Source organism: Salvelinus namaycush, chromosome 34, assembly GCF_016432855.1.
Source record: "Salvelinus namaycush isolate Seneca chromosome 34, SaNama_1.0, whole genome shotgun sequence".
Lineage (NCBI taxonomy): Eukaryota > Metazoa > Chordata > Actinopteri > Salmoniformes > Salmonidae > Salvelinus > Salvelinus namaycush.
The window spans coordinates 1,384,255-1,404,047 of record NC_052340.1 but is presented as its reverse complement, the minus strand read 5'-3'; the positions used below and the strand labels follow the sequence as shown (position 1 = coordinate 1,404,047).

General features: G+C 40.8%; 1 protein-coding gene across 2 annotated transcripts in view; it reads right to left on the bottom strand.

The window, feature by feature from the left end:
• masp1 (mannan-binding lectin serine peptidase 1) overlaps window positions 1-19,793 on the bottom strand; it is a 59,353-nt gene that overhangs the window by 12,291 nt on the left and 27,269 nt on the right. For both annotated transcript variants that reach the window (XM_038974253.1, XM_038974254.1), the window contains exons 6-9: window positions 13,405-13,552; window positions 12,887-12,970; window positions 12,466-12,587; window positions 61-139 (exon numbers count right to left, since the gene is read on the bottom strand). In XM_038974253.1, the coding sequence (XP_038830181.1) occupies window positions 61-139; window positions 12,466-12,587; window positions 12,887-12,970; window positions 13,405-13,552 (433 nt within the window). The remainder of the gene's footprint in view (window positions 1-60; window positions 140-12,465; window positions 12,588-12,886; window positions 12,971-13,404; window positions 13,553-19,793) is intronic.

The window sequence follows — 19,793 nt, the reverse complement described above, 5'->3', positions numbered from 1 at the left end:
ATGCAATGCCATACAACATACAAACACATGCAGGCGCACACACACATGATCACTTCTTACTTTCACAAAGTGGGACAAAACTGTTCCATGAGCCATCTTTCTGACACTCGATCTGAAAGTGCTCCAGTTCCTCTCCATCCTTTCAGAGAGAGAGAAGAGAGGAAACATACAATTGATCAACAAAATATAGCATTTTTCAAACAGCTAAAACAGATTTTTCCTGCATCACTATGCATAATTCTATGTAAAAAAAAGTTTTATATATATAGAAAAAGACGTGTGTGTGTGTGTGTATATATATATATATATATGAGTCTTATTCAGTACATAAGTTATTGCTTGCTTTCTAAAGTCTACCAACCTTGTCAGCAGGCATGCCAGCTAAGATAGTTAGACAAGCTTGCTACTCTAACTTGATTGATAGCCTGAATGGCTTCTTGTAGCTAGTTATGAGCTGGGAACCTATCTGGGCTAGCTAAAGCCGACTTGCTAAAATTGTTAAGTGGCTAGTAGTATTACATAAGTCAAATCTGAGGGGGCCCCTATGCACGCCTCTGGTCATGGGATCGATTCCTACTGGAGCCACCCATACAAAAATGTATGCAAGCATGATTCGGTTTGGTAAAAGTGTCTGCTAAGTGGCATACATATACAGTTGGGTCCAAAATAATTATCACCCTTGATAAAGATGAGCAAAAAAGACTGTCAAAATAAATAATACAAATACTGAGCTATATTAAATGCTCAAAGAAATGTGGGAATTTGTATTATTTTATACTAATACAAATGCTCAGAGAAGGAGACAAGTAATAAAAAATACATAAAAAAGAAAGGCACCCATATTTTCAATACTCCGCCACCTTCCCCGTGTGAGGACAACGGCACTGAGCCTTTTTCTAAAATGTTTTATGAGATTGGAGAACACATTGGGAGGGATCTTAGACAATTCCTCCATACAGAATACTTCCAGATCCTTGATATTCTTCGGCATACGCTTATGAACTGTGCTCTTTAATTCAAACCCCAGGTTGTCAATGGGGTTGATGTCCGGAGACAGCCCAAAGGCTGGCAGATAGCGATATTAAGTCATTTCATCTAAACCTCCAAAGGGAATGTGTGCAACCGCTCAAGGTCCTAAACAATATCATAACCGCCATCGATAAAAGACAGTACTGTGCAGCCGTCTTCATCGACCTGGGCAAGGCTTTCGACTCTGTCAATCACCGTATTCTTATCGGCAGACTCAACAGCCTTGGTTTCTCTAATGACTGCCTCGCCTGGTTCACCAACTACTTCTCAGATAGAGTTCAGTGTGTCAAATCGGAGGGCCTGTTGTCAGGACCTCTGGCAGTCTCTATGGGGGTGCCACAGGGTTCAATACTCGGGCCGACTCTTTTCTCTGTATATATCAATGATGTCGCTCTTGCTGCAGGTGATTCTTTGATCCACCTCTACGCAGACGACACCATTCTGTGTACATCTGGCCCTTCTTTGGACACTGTTAACAAACCTCCAAACGGGCTTCAATGTCATACAACACTCCTTCCATGGCCTCTAACTGCTCTTAAACGCTACTAAAACTAAATGCATGCTCTTCAACTGATCGCTGCCCGCACCCGCCCACCCGGCTAGAATCACTACTATGGACGGTTCTGACTTAGAATATGTGGACAACTATAAATACCTAGGTGTCTGGCTAGACTGTAAACTCTCCTTCCAGACTCATTAAGCATCTCCAATCCAAAATTAAATCTAGAATCGGCTTCCCATTTCGCAACAAAGCCTCCTTCACTCATGCTGTCAAACATAACCTCGTAAAACTGACTATCCTACCGATCCTTGACCTGTATGCTCTCGTTGGCTGGTCCTCGCTACATATTCGTCGCCAAACCCACTGGCTCCAGGTCATCTATAAGTCTTTGCTAGGTAAAACTCTGCCTTCTCAGCTCACTGGTCACCATAGCAACACCCACCGGTAGCACGCGCTCCAGCAGGTATATTTCACTGGTCATCCCCAAAGCCAACACCTCCTTTCGCCGCCTCTGCTGCCAATGACTGGAACGAATTGCAAAAATTGCTGAATTTGGAGACGTATATCTCCCTCACTAACTTTAAAGCATCAGCTGTTAGAGCAGCTTACCAATCGCTGCAGCTGTACACAGCCCATCTGTAAATAGCCCATCCATCCAACTACCTACCTCATCCCATATTTGTTTTTCTGCTCTTTTGCACACCAGTATTTCTACTTTTTCTACTTCACGTTCTGACCATAGTTCTTTTGTATTTTCTTTGTTTTAGTGTGGTCAAGGGCGTGAGTTGGGTGGGTAATCTATGTTTTCTATTTCTGTGTTGGTTTTCTGTGTTTGGCCTGATATGGTTCTCAATCAGAGGCAGCTGTCAATCGTTGTCCCTGATTGGGAACCATATTTAGGTAGCCTGTTTTCTGTTGGGTTTTGTGTTTTTGTGTTTTTTTTTTGTGTGTTTTCTGTTGGGTTTTGGGTGGTTGTTTTCTGTCTTTGTGTGTCTGCACCAGATAGAACTGTTTCGGTTTTTACTTTGTTGTTTTTGTATTTTGAGTTGTTCACTTCCATTAAATAAGATGAACAATTACCACGCTGCGCATTGGTCCTCTGATCCTTCAAACTTCTCCTCCTCGGACGAGGAGGAAGATGACAGCCGTTACAGTTAATTGCTAAATTGTAATTACTTCACTACTATGGCCTATTTATTGCCTTACCTCCTTTTTTCTATTGTGTTATTGACTGTACGTTTGTTTATCCCATGTGTAACTCTGTGTTGTTGTTTTTGTCACACTGCTTTACTTTATCTTGCCAGGTTGCAGTTGTAGATAAATAAAGGGGAAATAAAAAATAAATAAATACACTTATATCCATGGACCGGTTTGTACATAAAACATTCTCCATTCAGACTGCAAAGGCTACAGTTTCCTCCTTAACCTGATTTAAAGGCAAGAAGGCCAGTGTGTTGTGTACCGTGTTCAGCCAATCAGGTTTTCACCCCTGGTCTGATAAAAGTTGTCCTTACTGAACAGTTTTTAATGACATTGTCAGAGCTACTAGGAGTACTGGGTGGATGGAGTCAAGCGCAGAGAGCAGGTTTAAAGAACGTGGATTTATTTTCCAATACACAGGGAAAATGATCATGCCCTAAAACACACACACGGGCGCATGAAAAGACGAGTCCAAAACACCGGACTAAACTGTTCCGAGAAAATAACAAAATCCACTTCACAATCCAACACCAACATAACAGAAAACAAGCCCGCACAACAGCCTACCTACCCTTAAATAGCCTACCCTCCAAACTAAACTCAAAACAGGTGCACCCAATCAGCCCAAACTAACAGAAACAACAAAGAAAGGAATCGATGGCAGCTAGTAGGCCGGTGACGACGACCGCCGAGCGCCGCCCGAACAGGAAGAGGCACCATCCTCGGCGGGATTCGTGACAGACATGTATTGGATTTGTTGGCATGAACTCATTTACAGAACATTATTCATAGTTTCACAGAAAGTGAAATTATAAAGTAGAATTCATATATTCTTTCACTTCAGATGCAATTCATGTAATGATTATTTGAACAGGTCTCTCTCTCTTTCTCAACTATGCAAGGATAATAAACGGAGAGTAGCAGCAGCTTAAAAATGGGGGTGGGGTGGGTACAATGCAAAGAGTCCAGGTAGCCATTTGATTAGTTGTTCAGTAGTCTTATGGCTTGGGAGTAGAAGCTGTTAAGAAACCTTTTGGACCTAGACTTGTGCTCTCGTTACCGCTTGCCATGCAGTAGCAGAGAGAACAGTCTATGACTAGGGCGGCTGGAGTCTTTGGCAAATTGTTGGGCCTTCCTCTGACACCGCCTGGTATAGAGTTTCTGGACGGCAGGAAGCTTGGCCCCAGTGATGTACTGGGCCGTACGCACTGCCCTCTGTAGTGCCTTGCGGTCGGAGGCCGAGCAGTTGCCATACCAGGTGGTGATGCTCTCGATTGCATCATCTGTGGATCTGTTGGTGTGGTTGGAAATTGGAGTGGGTCTAGGGTTTCTGGGATAATGGTGTTGATGTGAGCCATGACCAGCCTTTCAAAGCAATTCATGGCTACAGACGTGAGTGCTACGGGTCGGTAGTCATTTAGGCAGGTTACCTAGGTGTTCTGTAAAAAATTGTAAACTTAATCAATATGTGGATGATACTACTATTTTTAAACGTCAAATCCATATCAATCCAAAATGACAAAGTATTTAAATGCGGGAACACGTTTCGATTGGAGAACCATCTAATGAGTGAACATGTAGTTCATCTGAAACATTATTACGAGAGATTAAAAACATGTATTTAGTTTTGCCAGTATAAAGACAAAGTTTAAAATCTGCAAGGGATTCCTGTATAGCTATAAAATCTAACTGTAATTTTGACAAAGCCAGATCAACAGTCGGGGTAATAGCATGTATAATAGTATCATACGCATTTAAACTCAGCAAAAAAAGAAACATCCAATTTTCAGGACCCTGTCTTTCAAAGATAATTTGTAAAAATCCAAGTAACTTCACAGATCTTCATTGTAAAGGGTTAAACACCGTTTCCCATGCTTGTTCAATGAACCATAAACAATTAATGAACATGCACCTGTGGAACGGTCATTAAGACACTAACAGCACTAACAGCTGAGAACTTAGGACATTAAAGAGGCCTTTCTACTGACTCTGAAAAACACCAAAAGAAAGATGCCCAGCTTCCCTGCTCATCTGCGTGAACATGCCTTCGGCATGCTGCAAGGAGGCACGAGGACTGCAGATGTGGCCAGGGCAATAAATTGCAATGTCGTAACTGTGAGACGCCTAAGTGTTAGGTGAAAATGATCTGTTAATTGAATGATTAGAATGTATAAAATCATAATCAATAAATGTGTAGTCTAGTCAGAATTAGGGTAAAGACAATATGTCTTTCTGGTATTTTAAACACAGACTGTCTGAGCTTGGTGCCGATCTGACTAAAGATTTGGGAAAGAACAGGGAGTACGTGTCAAGGACAAGGTCACTAATCTCTGTCGGCTGGGTAGTGAGACAGTGTGTGCGTAGCAGGACATTGTGTGCGTCTGTTTGTGTGTATGGGTGTGCGTATTATGGTTGTGTGTGTATATGTGTGTGCGTATGGTTGGGTGTGTGAATGTGTGGGCATGAGAAGTCAGTATAAAATGTATTGTTTTGTACTTTCGAACGTTCCCATGAATAAACCTTTTTAACTATTTTAGCTGGCCCTCCGTCTGTTTCATTCGACCAGGATCTTACAAATTCTAGTTTGCAGACTGAGTAATATAATTAAATTGGGTTATGAACCTGGAACATAATTCTCCTAACACGAAGACAGTGCTACAGGGAGACAGTATGGACAGCTGATCATCCTCGCAGTGGCAGACCACATGTAACAACACCTGCACAGGATCGGTACATCCGAACATCACACCTGAGGGACAGGTACAGGACGTCAACAACAACTGCCCGAGTTACACCAGGAACACACAATCCCTCCATCAGTACCCAGACTGTCCGCAATAGGCTGAGAGGGCTTGTTGGCCTGTTGTAAGGCAGGTCCTCACCAGACATCACCGGCAACAACGTCGCCTATGGGCACAAACCCACCATCGCTGGACCAGACAGGACTGGCAAAAAGTGCTCTTCACTGACGAGTCGCGGTTTTTGTCTCACCAGGGGTGATGGTCGGATTAGCGTTTATTGTCGAAGGAATGAGCATTACACCGAGGCCTGCACTCTGGAGTGGGATCGATTTGGAGGTGGAGGGTCCGTCATGGTCTGGGGTGGTGTGTCACAGCATTATCGGACTGAGCTTGTTGTCATTTCAGGCAATCTCAACGCTGTGCGTTACAGGGAAGACATCCTCCTCCCTCATGTGATACCCTTCCTGCAGGCTCATCCTGACATGACCCTCCAGCATGACAATGCCACCTGCTCGTTCTGTGCGTGATTTCCTTCAAGACAGGAATGTCAGTGTTCTGCCATGGCCAGTGAAGAGCCCAGATCTCAATCCCATTGAGCACGTCTGGGACCTGTTGGATCAGAGGGTGAGGGTTAGGGACATCCCCCCCCCCAGAAATGTCTGGGAACTTGCAGGTGCCTTGGTGGAAGAGTGGGGTAACATCTCATAGCAATAACTGCCAAATCTGGTGCAGTCCACAAGGAGGAGATGCACTGCAGTACTTACTACACTAGATATTGACTTACTTTTGATTTTGATCCCTCTTTGTTCAGGGACACATTATTCCATTTCTGTTAGTCACATGTCTGTGGAACTTCTTCAGTTTATGTCTTAGTTGTTGAGTCTTGTTATGTTCATACAAGTATTTACACGTTAAGTTTTCTGAAAATAAACGCAGTTGACAGTGAGGACGTTTCTTTTTTTGCTGAGTTTAGATGAAGTTTACGATTTTTTTCAGATTGACCAATGGTGTTTATATAAATAGTGAAGAGAATAGGTCCCAAAATCGACCACTGTGGTACACCTTTATGTACTTCAAGAAATTCAGACCTAACCCCATCAATCACGATGGCCTTAGTTCTGTAACTAACTGTAACGGTTCTGTAACGACAGATGCTGGGAGACGAGAAGCAAGTACAGGGTGTGGATTTAATAATAAATAGGCATTAAACAAAACAAGAAGAGCGTCTGGACAGGAGAAACAGCATCAATGCTGACTAGGGAATGAGCGTAACGATGGTGGCAAGTGTGCGTAATGAGTGAACTGGTGGCCTCGAGCGTGGGAGAGGGGGAGCGGGAGCAGACGTCACACTAAGATAATTGTGAAACTACAAACTGGCGTCAGCACTCAGGCCTATCGAGGACAACTTCTTCTATTAAATAGCATGATCAACAGTATCAAAAGCTTTTGACAGGTTCACAAACAAAGCAGCGCATTTCATTTTAGCGTCTAAAGCATTGAGAAAATCATTAAGACCTAAAGTGGTTGCTGTAATAGTGCTATGCTAAGGCCTAAACCCGGATTGGTTTACATTCTAAATACATTTCTCAGATAATTAAGGAGCAAAGTTGTACATTTACCTAGGATTCAAAAATCTTAGCAAGAGAAGGAAGCCTAGAAATGGGGCGATAATTATTACGATCAATACTATCCCTGCCCTTATGGAGTGACAGCACAGTGCTTATTTCCATACTTTTGAAATATTTCTTTATAACATTGTTAAATACAAAATATGGGTTATTGAGCCAACATTGATGGGCACTACACACTTAAGCAGACCGGGATCCAATTGGTTACCCCCTGTGGATTTTTTGCTGTCTATTGCTAGCAAAGGATCCAGTGCTTCTTTTTCTGTCAATAGTGTGATGGTAATTGTTATGTTTTTTTTCTTTCTAATAACCCATATCTGTGTTATATTCATATGCTTTTCTAATAACCAATTTCTGTGTTCATGCAAATGACCGATTGGACGAATCCTCACTATCAGTATCTGCAATTTGGCAGTATGCCCAGAACCTTGTTTTGAGAAATACCATGCTGATATTTAAGAATGATTCATTTAAGATTGACTTCGAATGTCCCTATGTAGAATTTCCACAACAATAGTCTTAAAGAAAAGCTTTGCCTGTGATTTCTCTGACCATTCAGCAGGTTTCCCCTATCAGCATCCAGCCCAATATCATTGTGAATAGGCTCAGAAGGTCTTTCAAAGAGATAGCCCGCTGAAATAAAATGGTGATTAAATGCATCAATGATGGCATTTTTTTCCGTAAAGAGACCATTGTCTTAATTAATTTCTGGTGGCAGAGAGGAGGAAGTCAATCCCTTCAGGGATTTAACAGTTTCCAGAATTTAGCCGGGTTCTCATTACAATCCGAAAGAGCAGTTACATAGTAATCAGATTCAGCCTTTCTGATTTGTGACTCACAACCTGGATTCGGTCTCATGTAGCAAAATGTGAAGTGGTGTTTTTGACATTGGATAAAAGTAGAGACTCAGAGCTACAAAATGGTAAAACATACACTGCATTTGAGGAACAATGGGAAAGTAATTCTGCTTTGAAAGTTGATCACCTTGTAAACTCACTTTTGAAAAAAATCGCCTTTGAATGTTTTGCTATCGAGTGAAGAGATCTTCTTTGTCTACACCCATTCAGCATTGTTCACACCCTCTTAAGCTTTAGCCCCACCCATCTCGGAGCGCTCTCGGAGCGCACACTTGATGCTCTGGCCGATGATTTGTTTACCTCTGGACAACATGAAAACAGCCTAACCAGCTCTGCTGGCAACAATTTCATTATGCTTTTTTGCAGACGTTTACTGACACCAGCCATATTCAACAGGTGATGTACACAAGTCATGTAACGTTAGCTAACGAGCCAGCCAGCTAACGTTAGATAGTTAACTTCTTGACGCACGGATCCCTTTAGCGGGATTATTTTCGTAAACAACCGCTGAATTCAAAAGAAATACAAAAAATATTTATAATCATGAAATCACAAGTGAAATATACCAAAACACAGCGTAGCTTGTTGTTAATCCACCTATCGTGTCAGATTTTGAAAATATGCTTTACAGCGAAAGCAATCCAAGCGTTTGTGAGTTTATCAATCACTAGACAAAACAGTAAGAACAGCTAGCCGCAAATTAGCTTGGTCACGAAAGTCAGAAAAGCAATAAAATTAATCGCTTACCTTTGATGATCTTCCGATGTTTGCACTCACGAGACTCCCAGTTACACAATAAATGTTCTTTTTGTTCGATAAAGATGAGTTTTATAACCAAAAACCGCCATTTGGTTTGCGCATTATGTTCAGAAAACCACAGGCTCGTTCCGGTCCTGAAGGGCAGACAAAAATTCCAAAAAGTATCCGTAATGTTCGTAGAAACATGTCAAACGTTTTTTATAATCAATCCTCAGGTTGTTTTTAACATACATAATCGATAATATTTCAACCGGACGGTAAACTATTCAATACTACAGAGAAAGAAAATGTTGAGCTACAACTCTCGGGCGCATGAACTAATCAAAGGACACCTGACGCGTTTTGATAAATCTCGCTAATTTTTCAAAATAAAAGCTTGAAACTATGTCTAAAGCCTGGTCACAGCCTGAGGAAGCCATTGGAAAAGGAATCTGGTTGATACCCCTTTAAATGGAGGAGGGGCAGGCAATGGAACAGGGATCTTTCCAAATAAAAGGCACTTTCGGGTTGGAGTTCCTCAGGTTTTCGCCTGCAAAATCAGTTGTTATACTCAGACAATATTTTGACAGTTTTGGAAACTTTACAGTGTTTTCTATCCCAATCTGTCAATTATATGCATATTCTAGCATCTGGGCCTGAGAAAATGTCCGTTTACCTTGGGAACGTTATTTTTCCAAACATAAAAATTCTGCCCCCTAACTTCAAGAGGTTAAAGTTCTTGATGATCTGATAGTTCTTGATTTAAGTGCACTCTTACTGGCAGCAACATCCTTGCCTGTGAAGCCACGGTCCCGTGTGGCTCAGTTGGTAGAGCATGGCGCTTGCAACGCCAGGGTTGTGGGTTCATTTCCCACGGGGGGACCAAGATGAATATGTATGAACTTTCCAATTTGTAAGTCGCTCTGGATAAGAGCGTCTGCTAAATGACTTAAATGTAAATGTTAGCCCTTTTTGTGCAAAGCAATGATGACGGCACGTGTTTCCTTGCAGGTAACCATGGTTGACAGAGGAAGAACAATGATTCCACGCTCCACCCTCCTTTTGAAGCTTCCAATCTGTTATTCAAACTCAATCAGCATGACAGAGTGATCTCCAGCCCTGTCCTCGTCAACACTCACACCTGTGTTAACGAGAGAATCACTGACATGATGTCAGCTGGTCCTTTTGTGGCAGGGCTGAAATGCAGTGGAAATGTTTTTGGGGGATTCAGTTCATTTGCACGGCAAAGAGGGACTTGAATGAATTGCAATTCATCTTATCACTCTTCAAACATTCTGGAGTATATGCAAATTGCCATCATAGAAACTGAGGCAGCAGACTTTGTGAAAATTAATATTTGTGTCCTTCTCAAAACTTTTGGCCAAGACTGTATACTGTATTTTATACCATCTATTGCATCTTTCCTATGCCACTCGGTCATCGCTCATCCATATATCTCATTCCATCCCTTTAGATTTGTGTGTATTAGGTAGTTGTTGTTGAATTGTTAAATTACTTGTTAGATATTACTGCACTGTCGGAACTAGAAGCACAAGCATTTCGCTACACTTGCATTAACTTCTTATGGCTGAAGGGGCAGTATTGAGTAGCTTGGATGAAAGGTGCACAGAGGTGCCCATATTAAACGGCCTGCTCCTCATTCCCAGTTGCTAATATATGCATATTATTATTCATATTGGATAGAAAACACTCTGAAGTTTCTAAAACTGTTTGAATTATCTCTGTGAGTATAACAGAACTCACATGGCAGGCAAAAACCTGAGAAGTTCCACTTCCTGTTTGTATTTTTTCTGGGGGTGCCAATTTTCAACCAAGCTCTCAATGAAATCACAGAGAGATATTGATGAGTTTTCACTTCCTCAATAGAACTTTGTCTGATGAATCTAATGTAAAGGGGGGCCGAAGGAGACAAGAATTAGTGAGCTCTGGCAGGAGGTGATCACGCATTGAACACGCGCGTTCACGTGAGAGTCAGCTCCGTTCCATCGGTCAACTGAAGTCGATGAAATTCTCCGGTTGGAAACGTTATTCAAGATGTATGTTAACAACATTCTAAAGATTGATTCAGTACATCGTTTGACATGTTTCTACTGACTGTAACGGAACGTTTGGACATTTCGTCACGTTATAGTGGACGGTAGTGGACGCGCTTTGGGTTTGGCGTTTGGTAAACATGTCCAAAGTAGCTAATTTGACATAAATAACGGACATTAACGAACAAATCAAGCATTTATTGTGGACCTGGGATTCCTAGGACTGCATTCTGATGAACTCATCAAAGGTAAGGAAACATTTATCATGTATTTTCTGGTTTCTGTTGAGTCCAACATGGCGGCTAATTTGGCTATTGTTCTGAGCTCCGTCTCAGATTATTGCATGGTTTATTTATCCGTAAAGTTTTTTTGAAATCTGACATAGCGGTTGCATTAAGGAGAGGTATATCTATAGTTCCATGTGTATAACTTGAATTATCATCTATATTTATGATGAGTATCTTTGTTGAAACGATGTGGCTATGCACAGTCACTTGATGTTTTTGCAACTAGTGAATCTAACGCGTCAATGTAAACTCAGGTTTTTGATATAAATATGAACTTAATCAAACAAAACATGCATGTGTTGTGTAACATTAAGTCCTATGAGTGTCATCTGATGAAAATAATCAAAGGTTAGTGATTAATTTTCTCTATTTCTGGTTTTTGTGAAAGCTATATTTCGCTGGGAAAATGGCTGTGCTTATTGTGGTTTTGTGGTGACCTAACAATCGTTTGTAGTGCTTTCCCTGAAAAACATATTTGAAATCGGACACTTTGGTGGGATTAACAACAAGATTACCTTTAAAATGATATAAGACAAATCTATGTTTGAGGAATTTTAATTATGAGATTTCTGCTTTTTGAATTTGGCGCCCTGCACTTTCACTCGCTGTAGTCATATCAAACCGGTAGGGGGCAGCCATAAAACATTAACATCTGCTAGCCATGTGTATGTGACCAATAAAATTTGATTTGATTTTTCTAGCTAAGATTCTTGAATCCTTGGTAAATGTACAACATTGCTCTTTCTTATCTGAGAAATGTATTTTGAATGAATACCAATCAGGTTTTAGGCTTTAGCATAGCAGTATGACAGCAACAACTTTAGTTGTTAGTGATCTTGTCAATGCTTTAGACGCTAAAATCAAATGTGTTGCTTTGTTTTTGGACCTGTCAAAAGTTGTTGATACTGTTGCTCATGCTATTTTATTGTCCTGTAATGGTTTGGGATGAGTTGGACCACAGAGTGAAGGAAAAGCAGCCAACAAGTGCTCAGCATATGTGGGAACTGCTTCAAGACTGTTGGAAAAGCATTCCAGGTGAAGCTGGTTGAGAGAATGCCAAGAGTGTGCAAAGCTATCATCAAGGCAAAGGGTGGCTACTTTGAAGAATCTAACCAAAAATCTTTTACACTTTTTTGGTTACTACATGATTCCATATGTGTTATTTCATAGTTTTGATGTATTCACTATTATTCTATAATGCAGAAAATAGTACAAATAAAGAAAAACCCTTGAATGAGTAGGTGTGACCCAACTTTTGACTGGTACTGTCAAACATGCAGATTGCTATCTTTAAGAGTATAGTTTTTCTCACCATGGTGACTGGGTGGTTGCCAGATGGTCATCCCTTCATATAAATAAAGAGTATTGTTACAGTGGAGAACAAGACTTTAACAAGAGTGTATGGTCCCAACCTGTCTGTCAGTCTCACCCTTATCAGTCTGTATCCTGGGTCACAGGATACCAGGACGTGGTCTTTGAAGGAGTACTGGATCTGGACCGGATCCAGCTGGCCATAGAGGGGCTTCACAGGGACGGGACACTGACTCTTTCCTGAAAACAAACAGGATACAGGCTAGATAATCAGACCAGGAAACAATTTTTTTTTTGCTTACAACGGACTTCATTAATTCATTGATTATTTAAGATATTGAGTTTTATAATTTCCGTTGTTGTATTCTACTTGTATTGCGTGCGTGTTCACTTTCACATGTTTTGTTGGGGTGGCTAGACCAAAACCATCAGTGAAGTGGTATTTTTTTCTCAGAAATCCTGGTTGGACGAATTTTCTGCTTATCCTATCTAGTACTCTAGGAATGCTCTGGAAAACCATGGAATTTTGTGAAAGTTACCTGAATTTGAGAAAACACAGAGGGCTCCATCTAGGCTAGAACGATAAAAGGTTCCCCTTATGGCAGGGCTGCCCAATTCCGGTCCTGGAGAGCAGAAAAATACTTCTGGTTTTTGTTTCTACCTGGTAGGTAATTGCACTCACCTGGTGTCCCAGGTCTGAATCAGTCCCTGATTAGAAGGAGAGGATGAAAACCAGAAGGGTTTCGGCCCTCCAGAATCGGAATTGGGCAGCCTTGCCCTATGGGGACAAGCCGAAAAACCCTTCGAGTGTACGTAATGCCTATCCCAACCCTTTTAGATTTACATAAATAACAAGTATGGGCTGCTGGTTGGTTGGGAGAAGTCATGGGCACTGGTCAAAAATAGAGCACTAAATAGTGATTAGGGTGCAATTTGGTACGCAACTAATGTTTCCCCTTCTTCCTTCACACAAATGAAGACATTCAACAGAGTTAAAAAAGTTGCATTTTTGGAAAAGTGGACACAAGGACATATGAATATTTACAGTGAGGCTGACCTGAAGAGGTGTAGGAGAGCCTCCAGCCGATGTTCTCTCCAGAGTTATCACTGTGGAAGAACACCTGGACCTTGTTGCTCCCTGTCTGGATCCTGCCTGGTGACCGGCCACCACAGAATGGACCATACTCCTTCTCTCCAGCCTGGATCTGCAGGTCAAACACACCACCACTTCATCATCATCATCATTTATACAGTGCTTTTCAAAGAATCTCAAAGCGCTTCAAAGCACACAAAAAACGACATCATGAGATGGACAGTTATTAGAAGGTTCATGCCTTGAGTGGTCATCTGAGGGAGGTGGTCAAGCGGGGAGAGAAAGTCCGGATGCAAGGCAGGAAGCGTGGTCTCATCAAGGTGTCTCACTTTTATCATGACCATCATCATAGTCGTCATCACTACAATCATCATCATGACTACAATCATTACTGTCATGGTCATCGATCCTCCTCCTCATCTCATTATCCTCATTATTACACAACTCCATGACCAAATATCCTACACAAACCCTTCCAAAGAAACACTCATACAGTAATTCAATCAGCGTTGTCTTGCGGTCACTCCCTCCCAAATCTCCTTCAGTTTAAGTTGATTAATTGTGTGCATGATGCGAGGCGACATTGACTGGCTTGGTTGTAAAATCTTCCAGATTTTTCCAGATTTTCCAAAGCTGTGGCTGAGGGTGATTGTGGGAAAGCCCAATGTGACCCTGTCTGACTGGCCATGGTCTGGCCCAGCCTGGTTGGTTATTCTTGGCGAATGGTATAACAGCTTTTAGGAGCAGAGCCTGCCTGCCTGCCTGCCTGCCTGCCTGCCTGCCTGCCTGTCTGTCTGTCTGTCTGTCTGTGCTGCCCACTGATGCTGTAAAATTGGCCGGGATTTTATCTCCTACATTTTCTGAATGGTTTGGCTAAATTGGCTCACATATACTGTATACAGATCAGTGGGTCAACAAATGTATGTTAATTGCCTTCACATAGTAATTAAATGATAACAAACTGTGGTAGTGAATGGCTGTTGTTTACAGATAAATGATGTACCTAAATCTTAGTTTGAATGTTTGGTATGACCAGTTCAGTTCAGTATATCTTCATTGTCCCAGAAGTGCAATTTGAGTTAAATATAAAAAGGCAGGTATAAATAACACAATATAAAACCATATAATGCTACAACATTGGAAAGGTGCAAGTACGATAAGCAGTAGTGTAAAGTACTTAAGTCATTTTTTGGGGTATCGGTACTTTACTATTTAGATTTTGACCATTTTTATTTTTACTTCACTCGTTTCCTAAAGAAAATGATGTACTTTTTACTCCATACATTTTTCCTGACACCCAAAAGTACTTTTTACATTTTTAATGCTTAGCAGGACAGGAAAATTGTGCAATTCACGCACTAATCAAGAGAACATCCCTGGTAATCCCTATTGCCACTGATCTGGCGAACTAACAGACTCACAAAACACAGATTCTTTGCTTGTAAACTGTGTCTGAGTGTTGGAGTGTGCACCTGGCTATCCATAAATTAAAAAGATTTGCTTAATATAAGGAATTTGAAATGATTTATACTTTTACTTTTCATACTTAAGTATATTTAAAACTAAACTTTTAGAATTTTAGTCAAGTTGTACTTTACTGGGTGACTTTCACTCGAGTCATTATCTATTAAGGTATCTTTACTTTTACTCAAGTATGACAATTGGGTACTTTTTCCACCACTGACGATAAGTGCAAAATGCAAGTAGTGCAAATGTACAAAGGCCAAAAGTCAATCAAGCAAGGTTAATCACACTTTAGAATTCACTGCAGCTATTGCCTTGGGGATCAAAGATGCTTGAGCTTTAGCAGTCTTAAGCATGGGTACGCTGTACCGGCTCCCGAAGGACGAAGCTAACAGTTCAAATTCACAGTACTGAGGGTACGATTGATAAGCCAAAAGAGAGGAAGCCTTGTGGCTGACGTGCTACTTGTATAGCTCAGCGAGGGCTAATTGTGGCACCGCTGTGATCCTACTGCAGATTTTGACCATATTTAGTAACTTGGATTTGCATCTAAGGTTAAGGTTAGAGAATCAACATATCTTGGCAAAGGGTTGGGTAGTAACAGATGACATGTAACTTGGATTACATTTTATTTAGATTACGTAATCCAAATACACAAAAGTAGTAACAGTAATTTGTGTTTGTATTTGTATGTATTAGGGATCCCCATTAGCTGCTGCCTTCCTGGGGTCCAAACACATGAAGGCATTTACATCACACAAAACAAAACATAAAATAGTACATTATATAACATTATTATACCACTACATATCTACAATACAAAATGTATAATACCACCATACAACAATATTGCAATGCACTTGTGTGCAGTGGTGGATAAAGTACCCAATTGTCATAATTGAGTAAAAGTAAACATACCTTAATAGAAAATGACTCAGGGTAAAAGTGAAAGTCACCCAGTAAAATACTACTTAAGTAAAAGTCTACAAGTATTTGGTTTTAAATATACTTAAGTATCAAAAGTAAAAGTATAAATAATTTCAAATGACCTAAAAAGCAAACCAGACTGCAATATTTTCTTGTTTTTTTAGTCAGGTGCATACTCCAACACTCAGACATAATTTACAAACGAAGCATGTGTGTTTAGTGAGTCTGCCAGATCAGAGGCAATAGGGATGACCAGGGATATTCTCTTGATAAGTGCATGAATTTAACCAATTTCCTGTCGTGCGAAGCACAAGTACTTTTGGGTGTCAGAGAAAATATATGGAGTAAAAAGTACATTATTTTCCTTAGGAATGTGGTGAAGTAAAAGTAAAAGTTCTCAAAAAATATAAATAGTAAAGTGCAGATTACCCCCAAAAAACAACTTAAGTAAAAATACTTTAAAGTACTGCTTAAGTACTTTACACCACTGCGTGTGCTAGCATTTGTGTGCGTATACGTGTCTGTACCTGTGTGTGTGTCTCCTCACAGAACCCGCTGTACCATAAGGTGTAATTTTATCTGTTTTTTAAATCTGATTCTACTGCTTGCACCGGTTACCTGATGTGGAATAGAGTTCCATGTAGTCATGGCTCGATGTAGAACTATGCACCTCCCATAGTCTGTTTTGGACTTGGGGATTGTGAAGAGACCTCTGGTGGCATGTCTTGTGGTGTATGCATGGGTGTCCGAGCTATACGTTAGTAGTTTAAACAGACAGCTTGGTGCATTCAGTATGTCAAGACTTCTTAATTTTCCTAAGTCCCCCTTTGTGGCACCTGACCACACGACTGAATAGTAGTCCAGGTGCGGCAAAACTAGGGCCTGTAGGACCTGCTTTGTTGATAGTGTAATCAGGTCAGATTACTTAAAAGTGTTCTGAGCCACATAGGTCGGAAGTCACCTTTCAGTGGGAATGGAAGCTTTTCTATTTGAAATCTCCAAAACGGAAAAATTTGCTCTCCTTGCTTACTTCCCACAGAAACTTTTTAACCAAATAAGTCAGACCCCCCCACTTACTGAATCATCTCACATTAACAGGATTGTTTTGTTAAAAGGACATTTATGATTAGTCAACACAGCTCCATCCTGTTCACTTCTCAAGCACTAGGATGAAACGCATGACAAATCAGCTGCTTACTAAACTAACCCTAGTTTCAGTAGAAACGAGTACACCAAAATCGGTGTTTCTGCAAACTTTGCATAGTATTTGCATAATTGATCATCCAACTCATGAAATAATTCGATTTATATTTTCAATTGAAGTCTGTCATATCAGACTGTTATGTTAGAAACAAATTAAAATGTACTTGAAACATGATTCGTAAACAACAGGTATAGACTAACAGAGAAATGCTTACTTACAAGTCCTTTTCAAAATATGCAGAGTGACTTGAGATAGGGCTTTTGCTTTGCCAGCATCCCGGAGTCACCTCATCACTGTTGACGTTGAGACTGGTGTTTTGCGGGTACTATTTAATGAAGCTGCCAGTTGAGGACTTGTGAGGCGTCTGTTTCTCAAACAAGACACTCTAATGTACTTGTCCTCTTGCTCAGTTGTGCACGGGGGCCTCCCACTCTTTCTATTCTGGTTAGGGACAGTTTTCTCTGTTCAGTGAAGGGAGTGGCACACAGCGGTGTACCAGATCTTCAGTTTCTTGGCGATTTCTTACATGGAATAGCCTTCCTTTCTCAGAACAAGAATAGACGAAGAGTTTCAGAAGAAAGTCCTTTGTTTCTGGCCATTTTGAGCCTGTAATCAAACCCACAAATGCTGATGCTCCAGATACTCAACTAGTCTAAAGGCGGACAGTTTTATTACTTCTTTAATCAGAACAACAGTTTTTCAGCTGTGCTAACATAATTGCAAAAGGGTTTTATAATGATCAATTCGCCTTTTAAAGTGATAAACTTGGATTAGCTAACACAACGTGCCATTGGAACACAGGAGCGATTGTTGCTGATAATGGGCCTCTGTACGCCTACAGTGGTTCCTTCTTTAAAAGTTGCGTCATACTGCGGCACACCCTGCGTGCTGCTGCAGCATTCTGTGGCACATCATTTAATTCTCAGCCATTTCTTCTGTTACTGCAAGTTATTGCTAGTTTGACCACCAGAGGGCATCTGAGAAGCATTTGATAGTATTCCGTATTGGCATGACCAGAGAATTTAAAACCTTTTTTGTAATAACATAGTATATGGGATTGATTAAGAAATTTGGCTTAATTAATTTTATTAATATTATAGCATTTCAATCGGGGACGTCACTCGCTCATCGATCGCTAGACCATAAATAGTCAGATATATATAAGTCAGTTTCAATTTTTTCCCTACTTTTTCATTAAGCAGACATAAGCACAGTTACCACCATCGAGGTGCAGATGTTTACTTTCTACATCCGCCGTGGAGCCCAGTTTCATAATATAACCATATTTCCCAGCATGTCTGTCTATTTCGCCAAATATCTCGCAAAGAATATATTAAATTTTTTTTCAAGTCGGGTGTAACCAGTGTGAAATGGCTAGCCTGTTAGCGGGGTGCGCGCTAATAGCGTTTCAATCGGTGACGTCACTCGCTCTGAGACCTGGAAGTAGTTGTTCCCCTTGCTCTGCAAGGGCCGTGGCTTTTGTGGAGCGATGGGTAACGATACTTTGAGGGTGGCTTTTATCTGTGTGTAGAGGGTCCCTGGTTCGAGCCCAGGTAGGGGCGAGTAGAGGGACGGAAGCAAAACTGTTACACGGGCACTATTTTAAATCAGGAGAATCTCCTCTTTGTAATTATGTAAGTCTGGGCAGCGAGCTCGTTTGTCATAGATCGCTAGACCAGAAATAGTCCGAAGTTTTTATTTTTCCCCTACTTTTTCATTACGCAGACATAAGCACAGTTGACACCATTGAGGTGCGGATGTTTACTTTTTACACAAGTTGTTTTTTTCCAGTTTCGTAATATAATAATATGTAAGAAATCTAGTACAGTTATTGCTACCTCAGCTGAGGTTACTAGAGTAGAATTGCTACGTTGAAAACACTGCTGCCTCTGAGGAAGGCGATGTTATAGAATAGACAATACTTTTTGTTTTGTTGCCTCAGAGGAAGATTAATTTGGAGAGGAGTAATGCAATTGTTTTTCTGCACTGGAGAAAGTTATGGCAGAATGAGTGATACTGTTGGCTGAGGTGAGTAAGCAATGTTCTTGCTACTCCAAGGGCAGATGTACAGAGAAGGTATGAACTGTGCTGCTTCCAGGGAAGATACTATGACAGAAAGGCATCATGGGCTATTAGCTCATGCTATCTATACAATGCAATTAATAGTCTGATAAAAAAAACGTAGTTACCCTTTTCTTGCGAAACAGAATTTTGTTAAATGTGGTTTCCCCAATTAGCCTGCTAGATTGCTAGCTAATGATGTGGCTATGTTAGCAAAATGGTTGCTATAATCAGAATACAGCAACAATACCTTTTGCTAATAGCACCTAGCCAGTTTGCTAGCTAACAAATCTTACCACCACCAGCTAGGTAGGTCAGTTAGTGAACAAGATATAAAATGTTCACTTTATTTGTGAGATTAGAAAAGAAACAACTTTCAAATGAGAAATACAATTATCTATTAAACCATAATCATGCAATAAATCACTAATCACATGCAATAAATGCTCACTCACCGTAATAGCAGACTGGTCAAATGTCCTCTCAGAGCATGCAGCATGTTTGAAATGTAAGCTCAGCCCTCACCATTAAGTCAACCAATCACATAATTCTCCCTTTGGAGGCAGAGCTGCCTCCAGAACAAGATTTATGACGAAAAACGCTAACCTGTGAGGGGCAAGCGTGTTCTGATAGATGAGACGTCAAGGAGTCCAAAGCGCTCTTTACTTTTCCATATAACAAAACGCATGTAATTTAC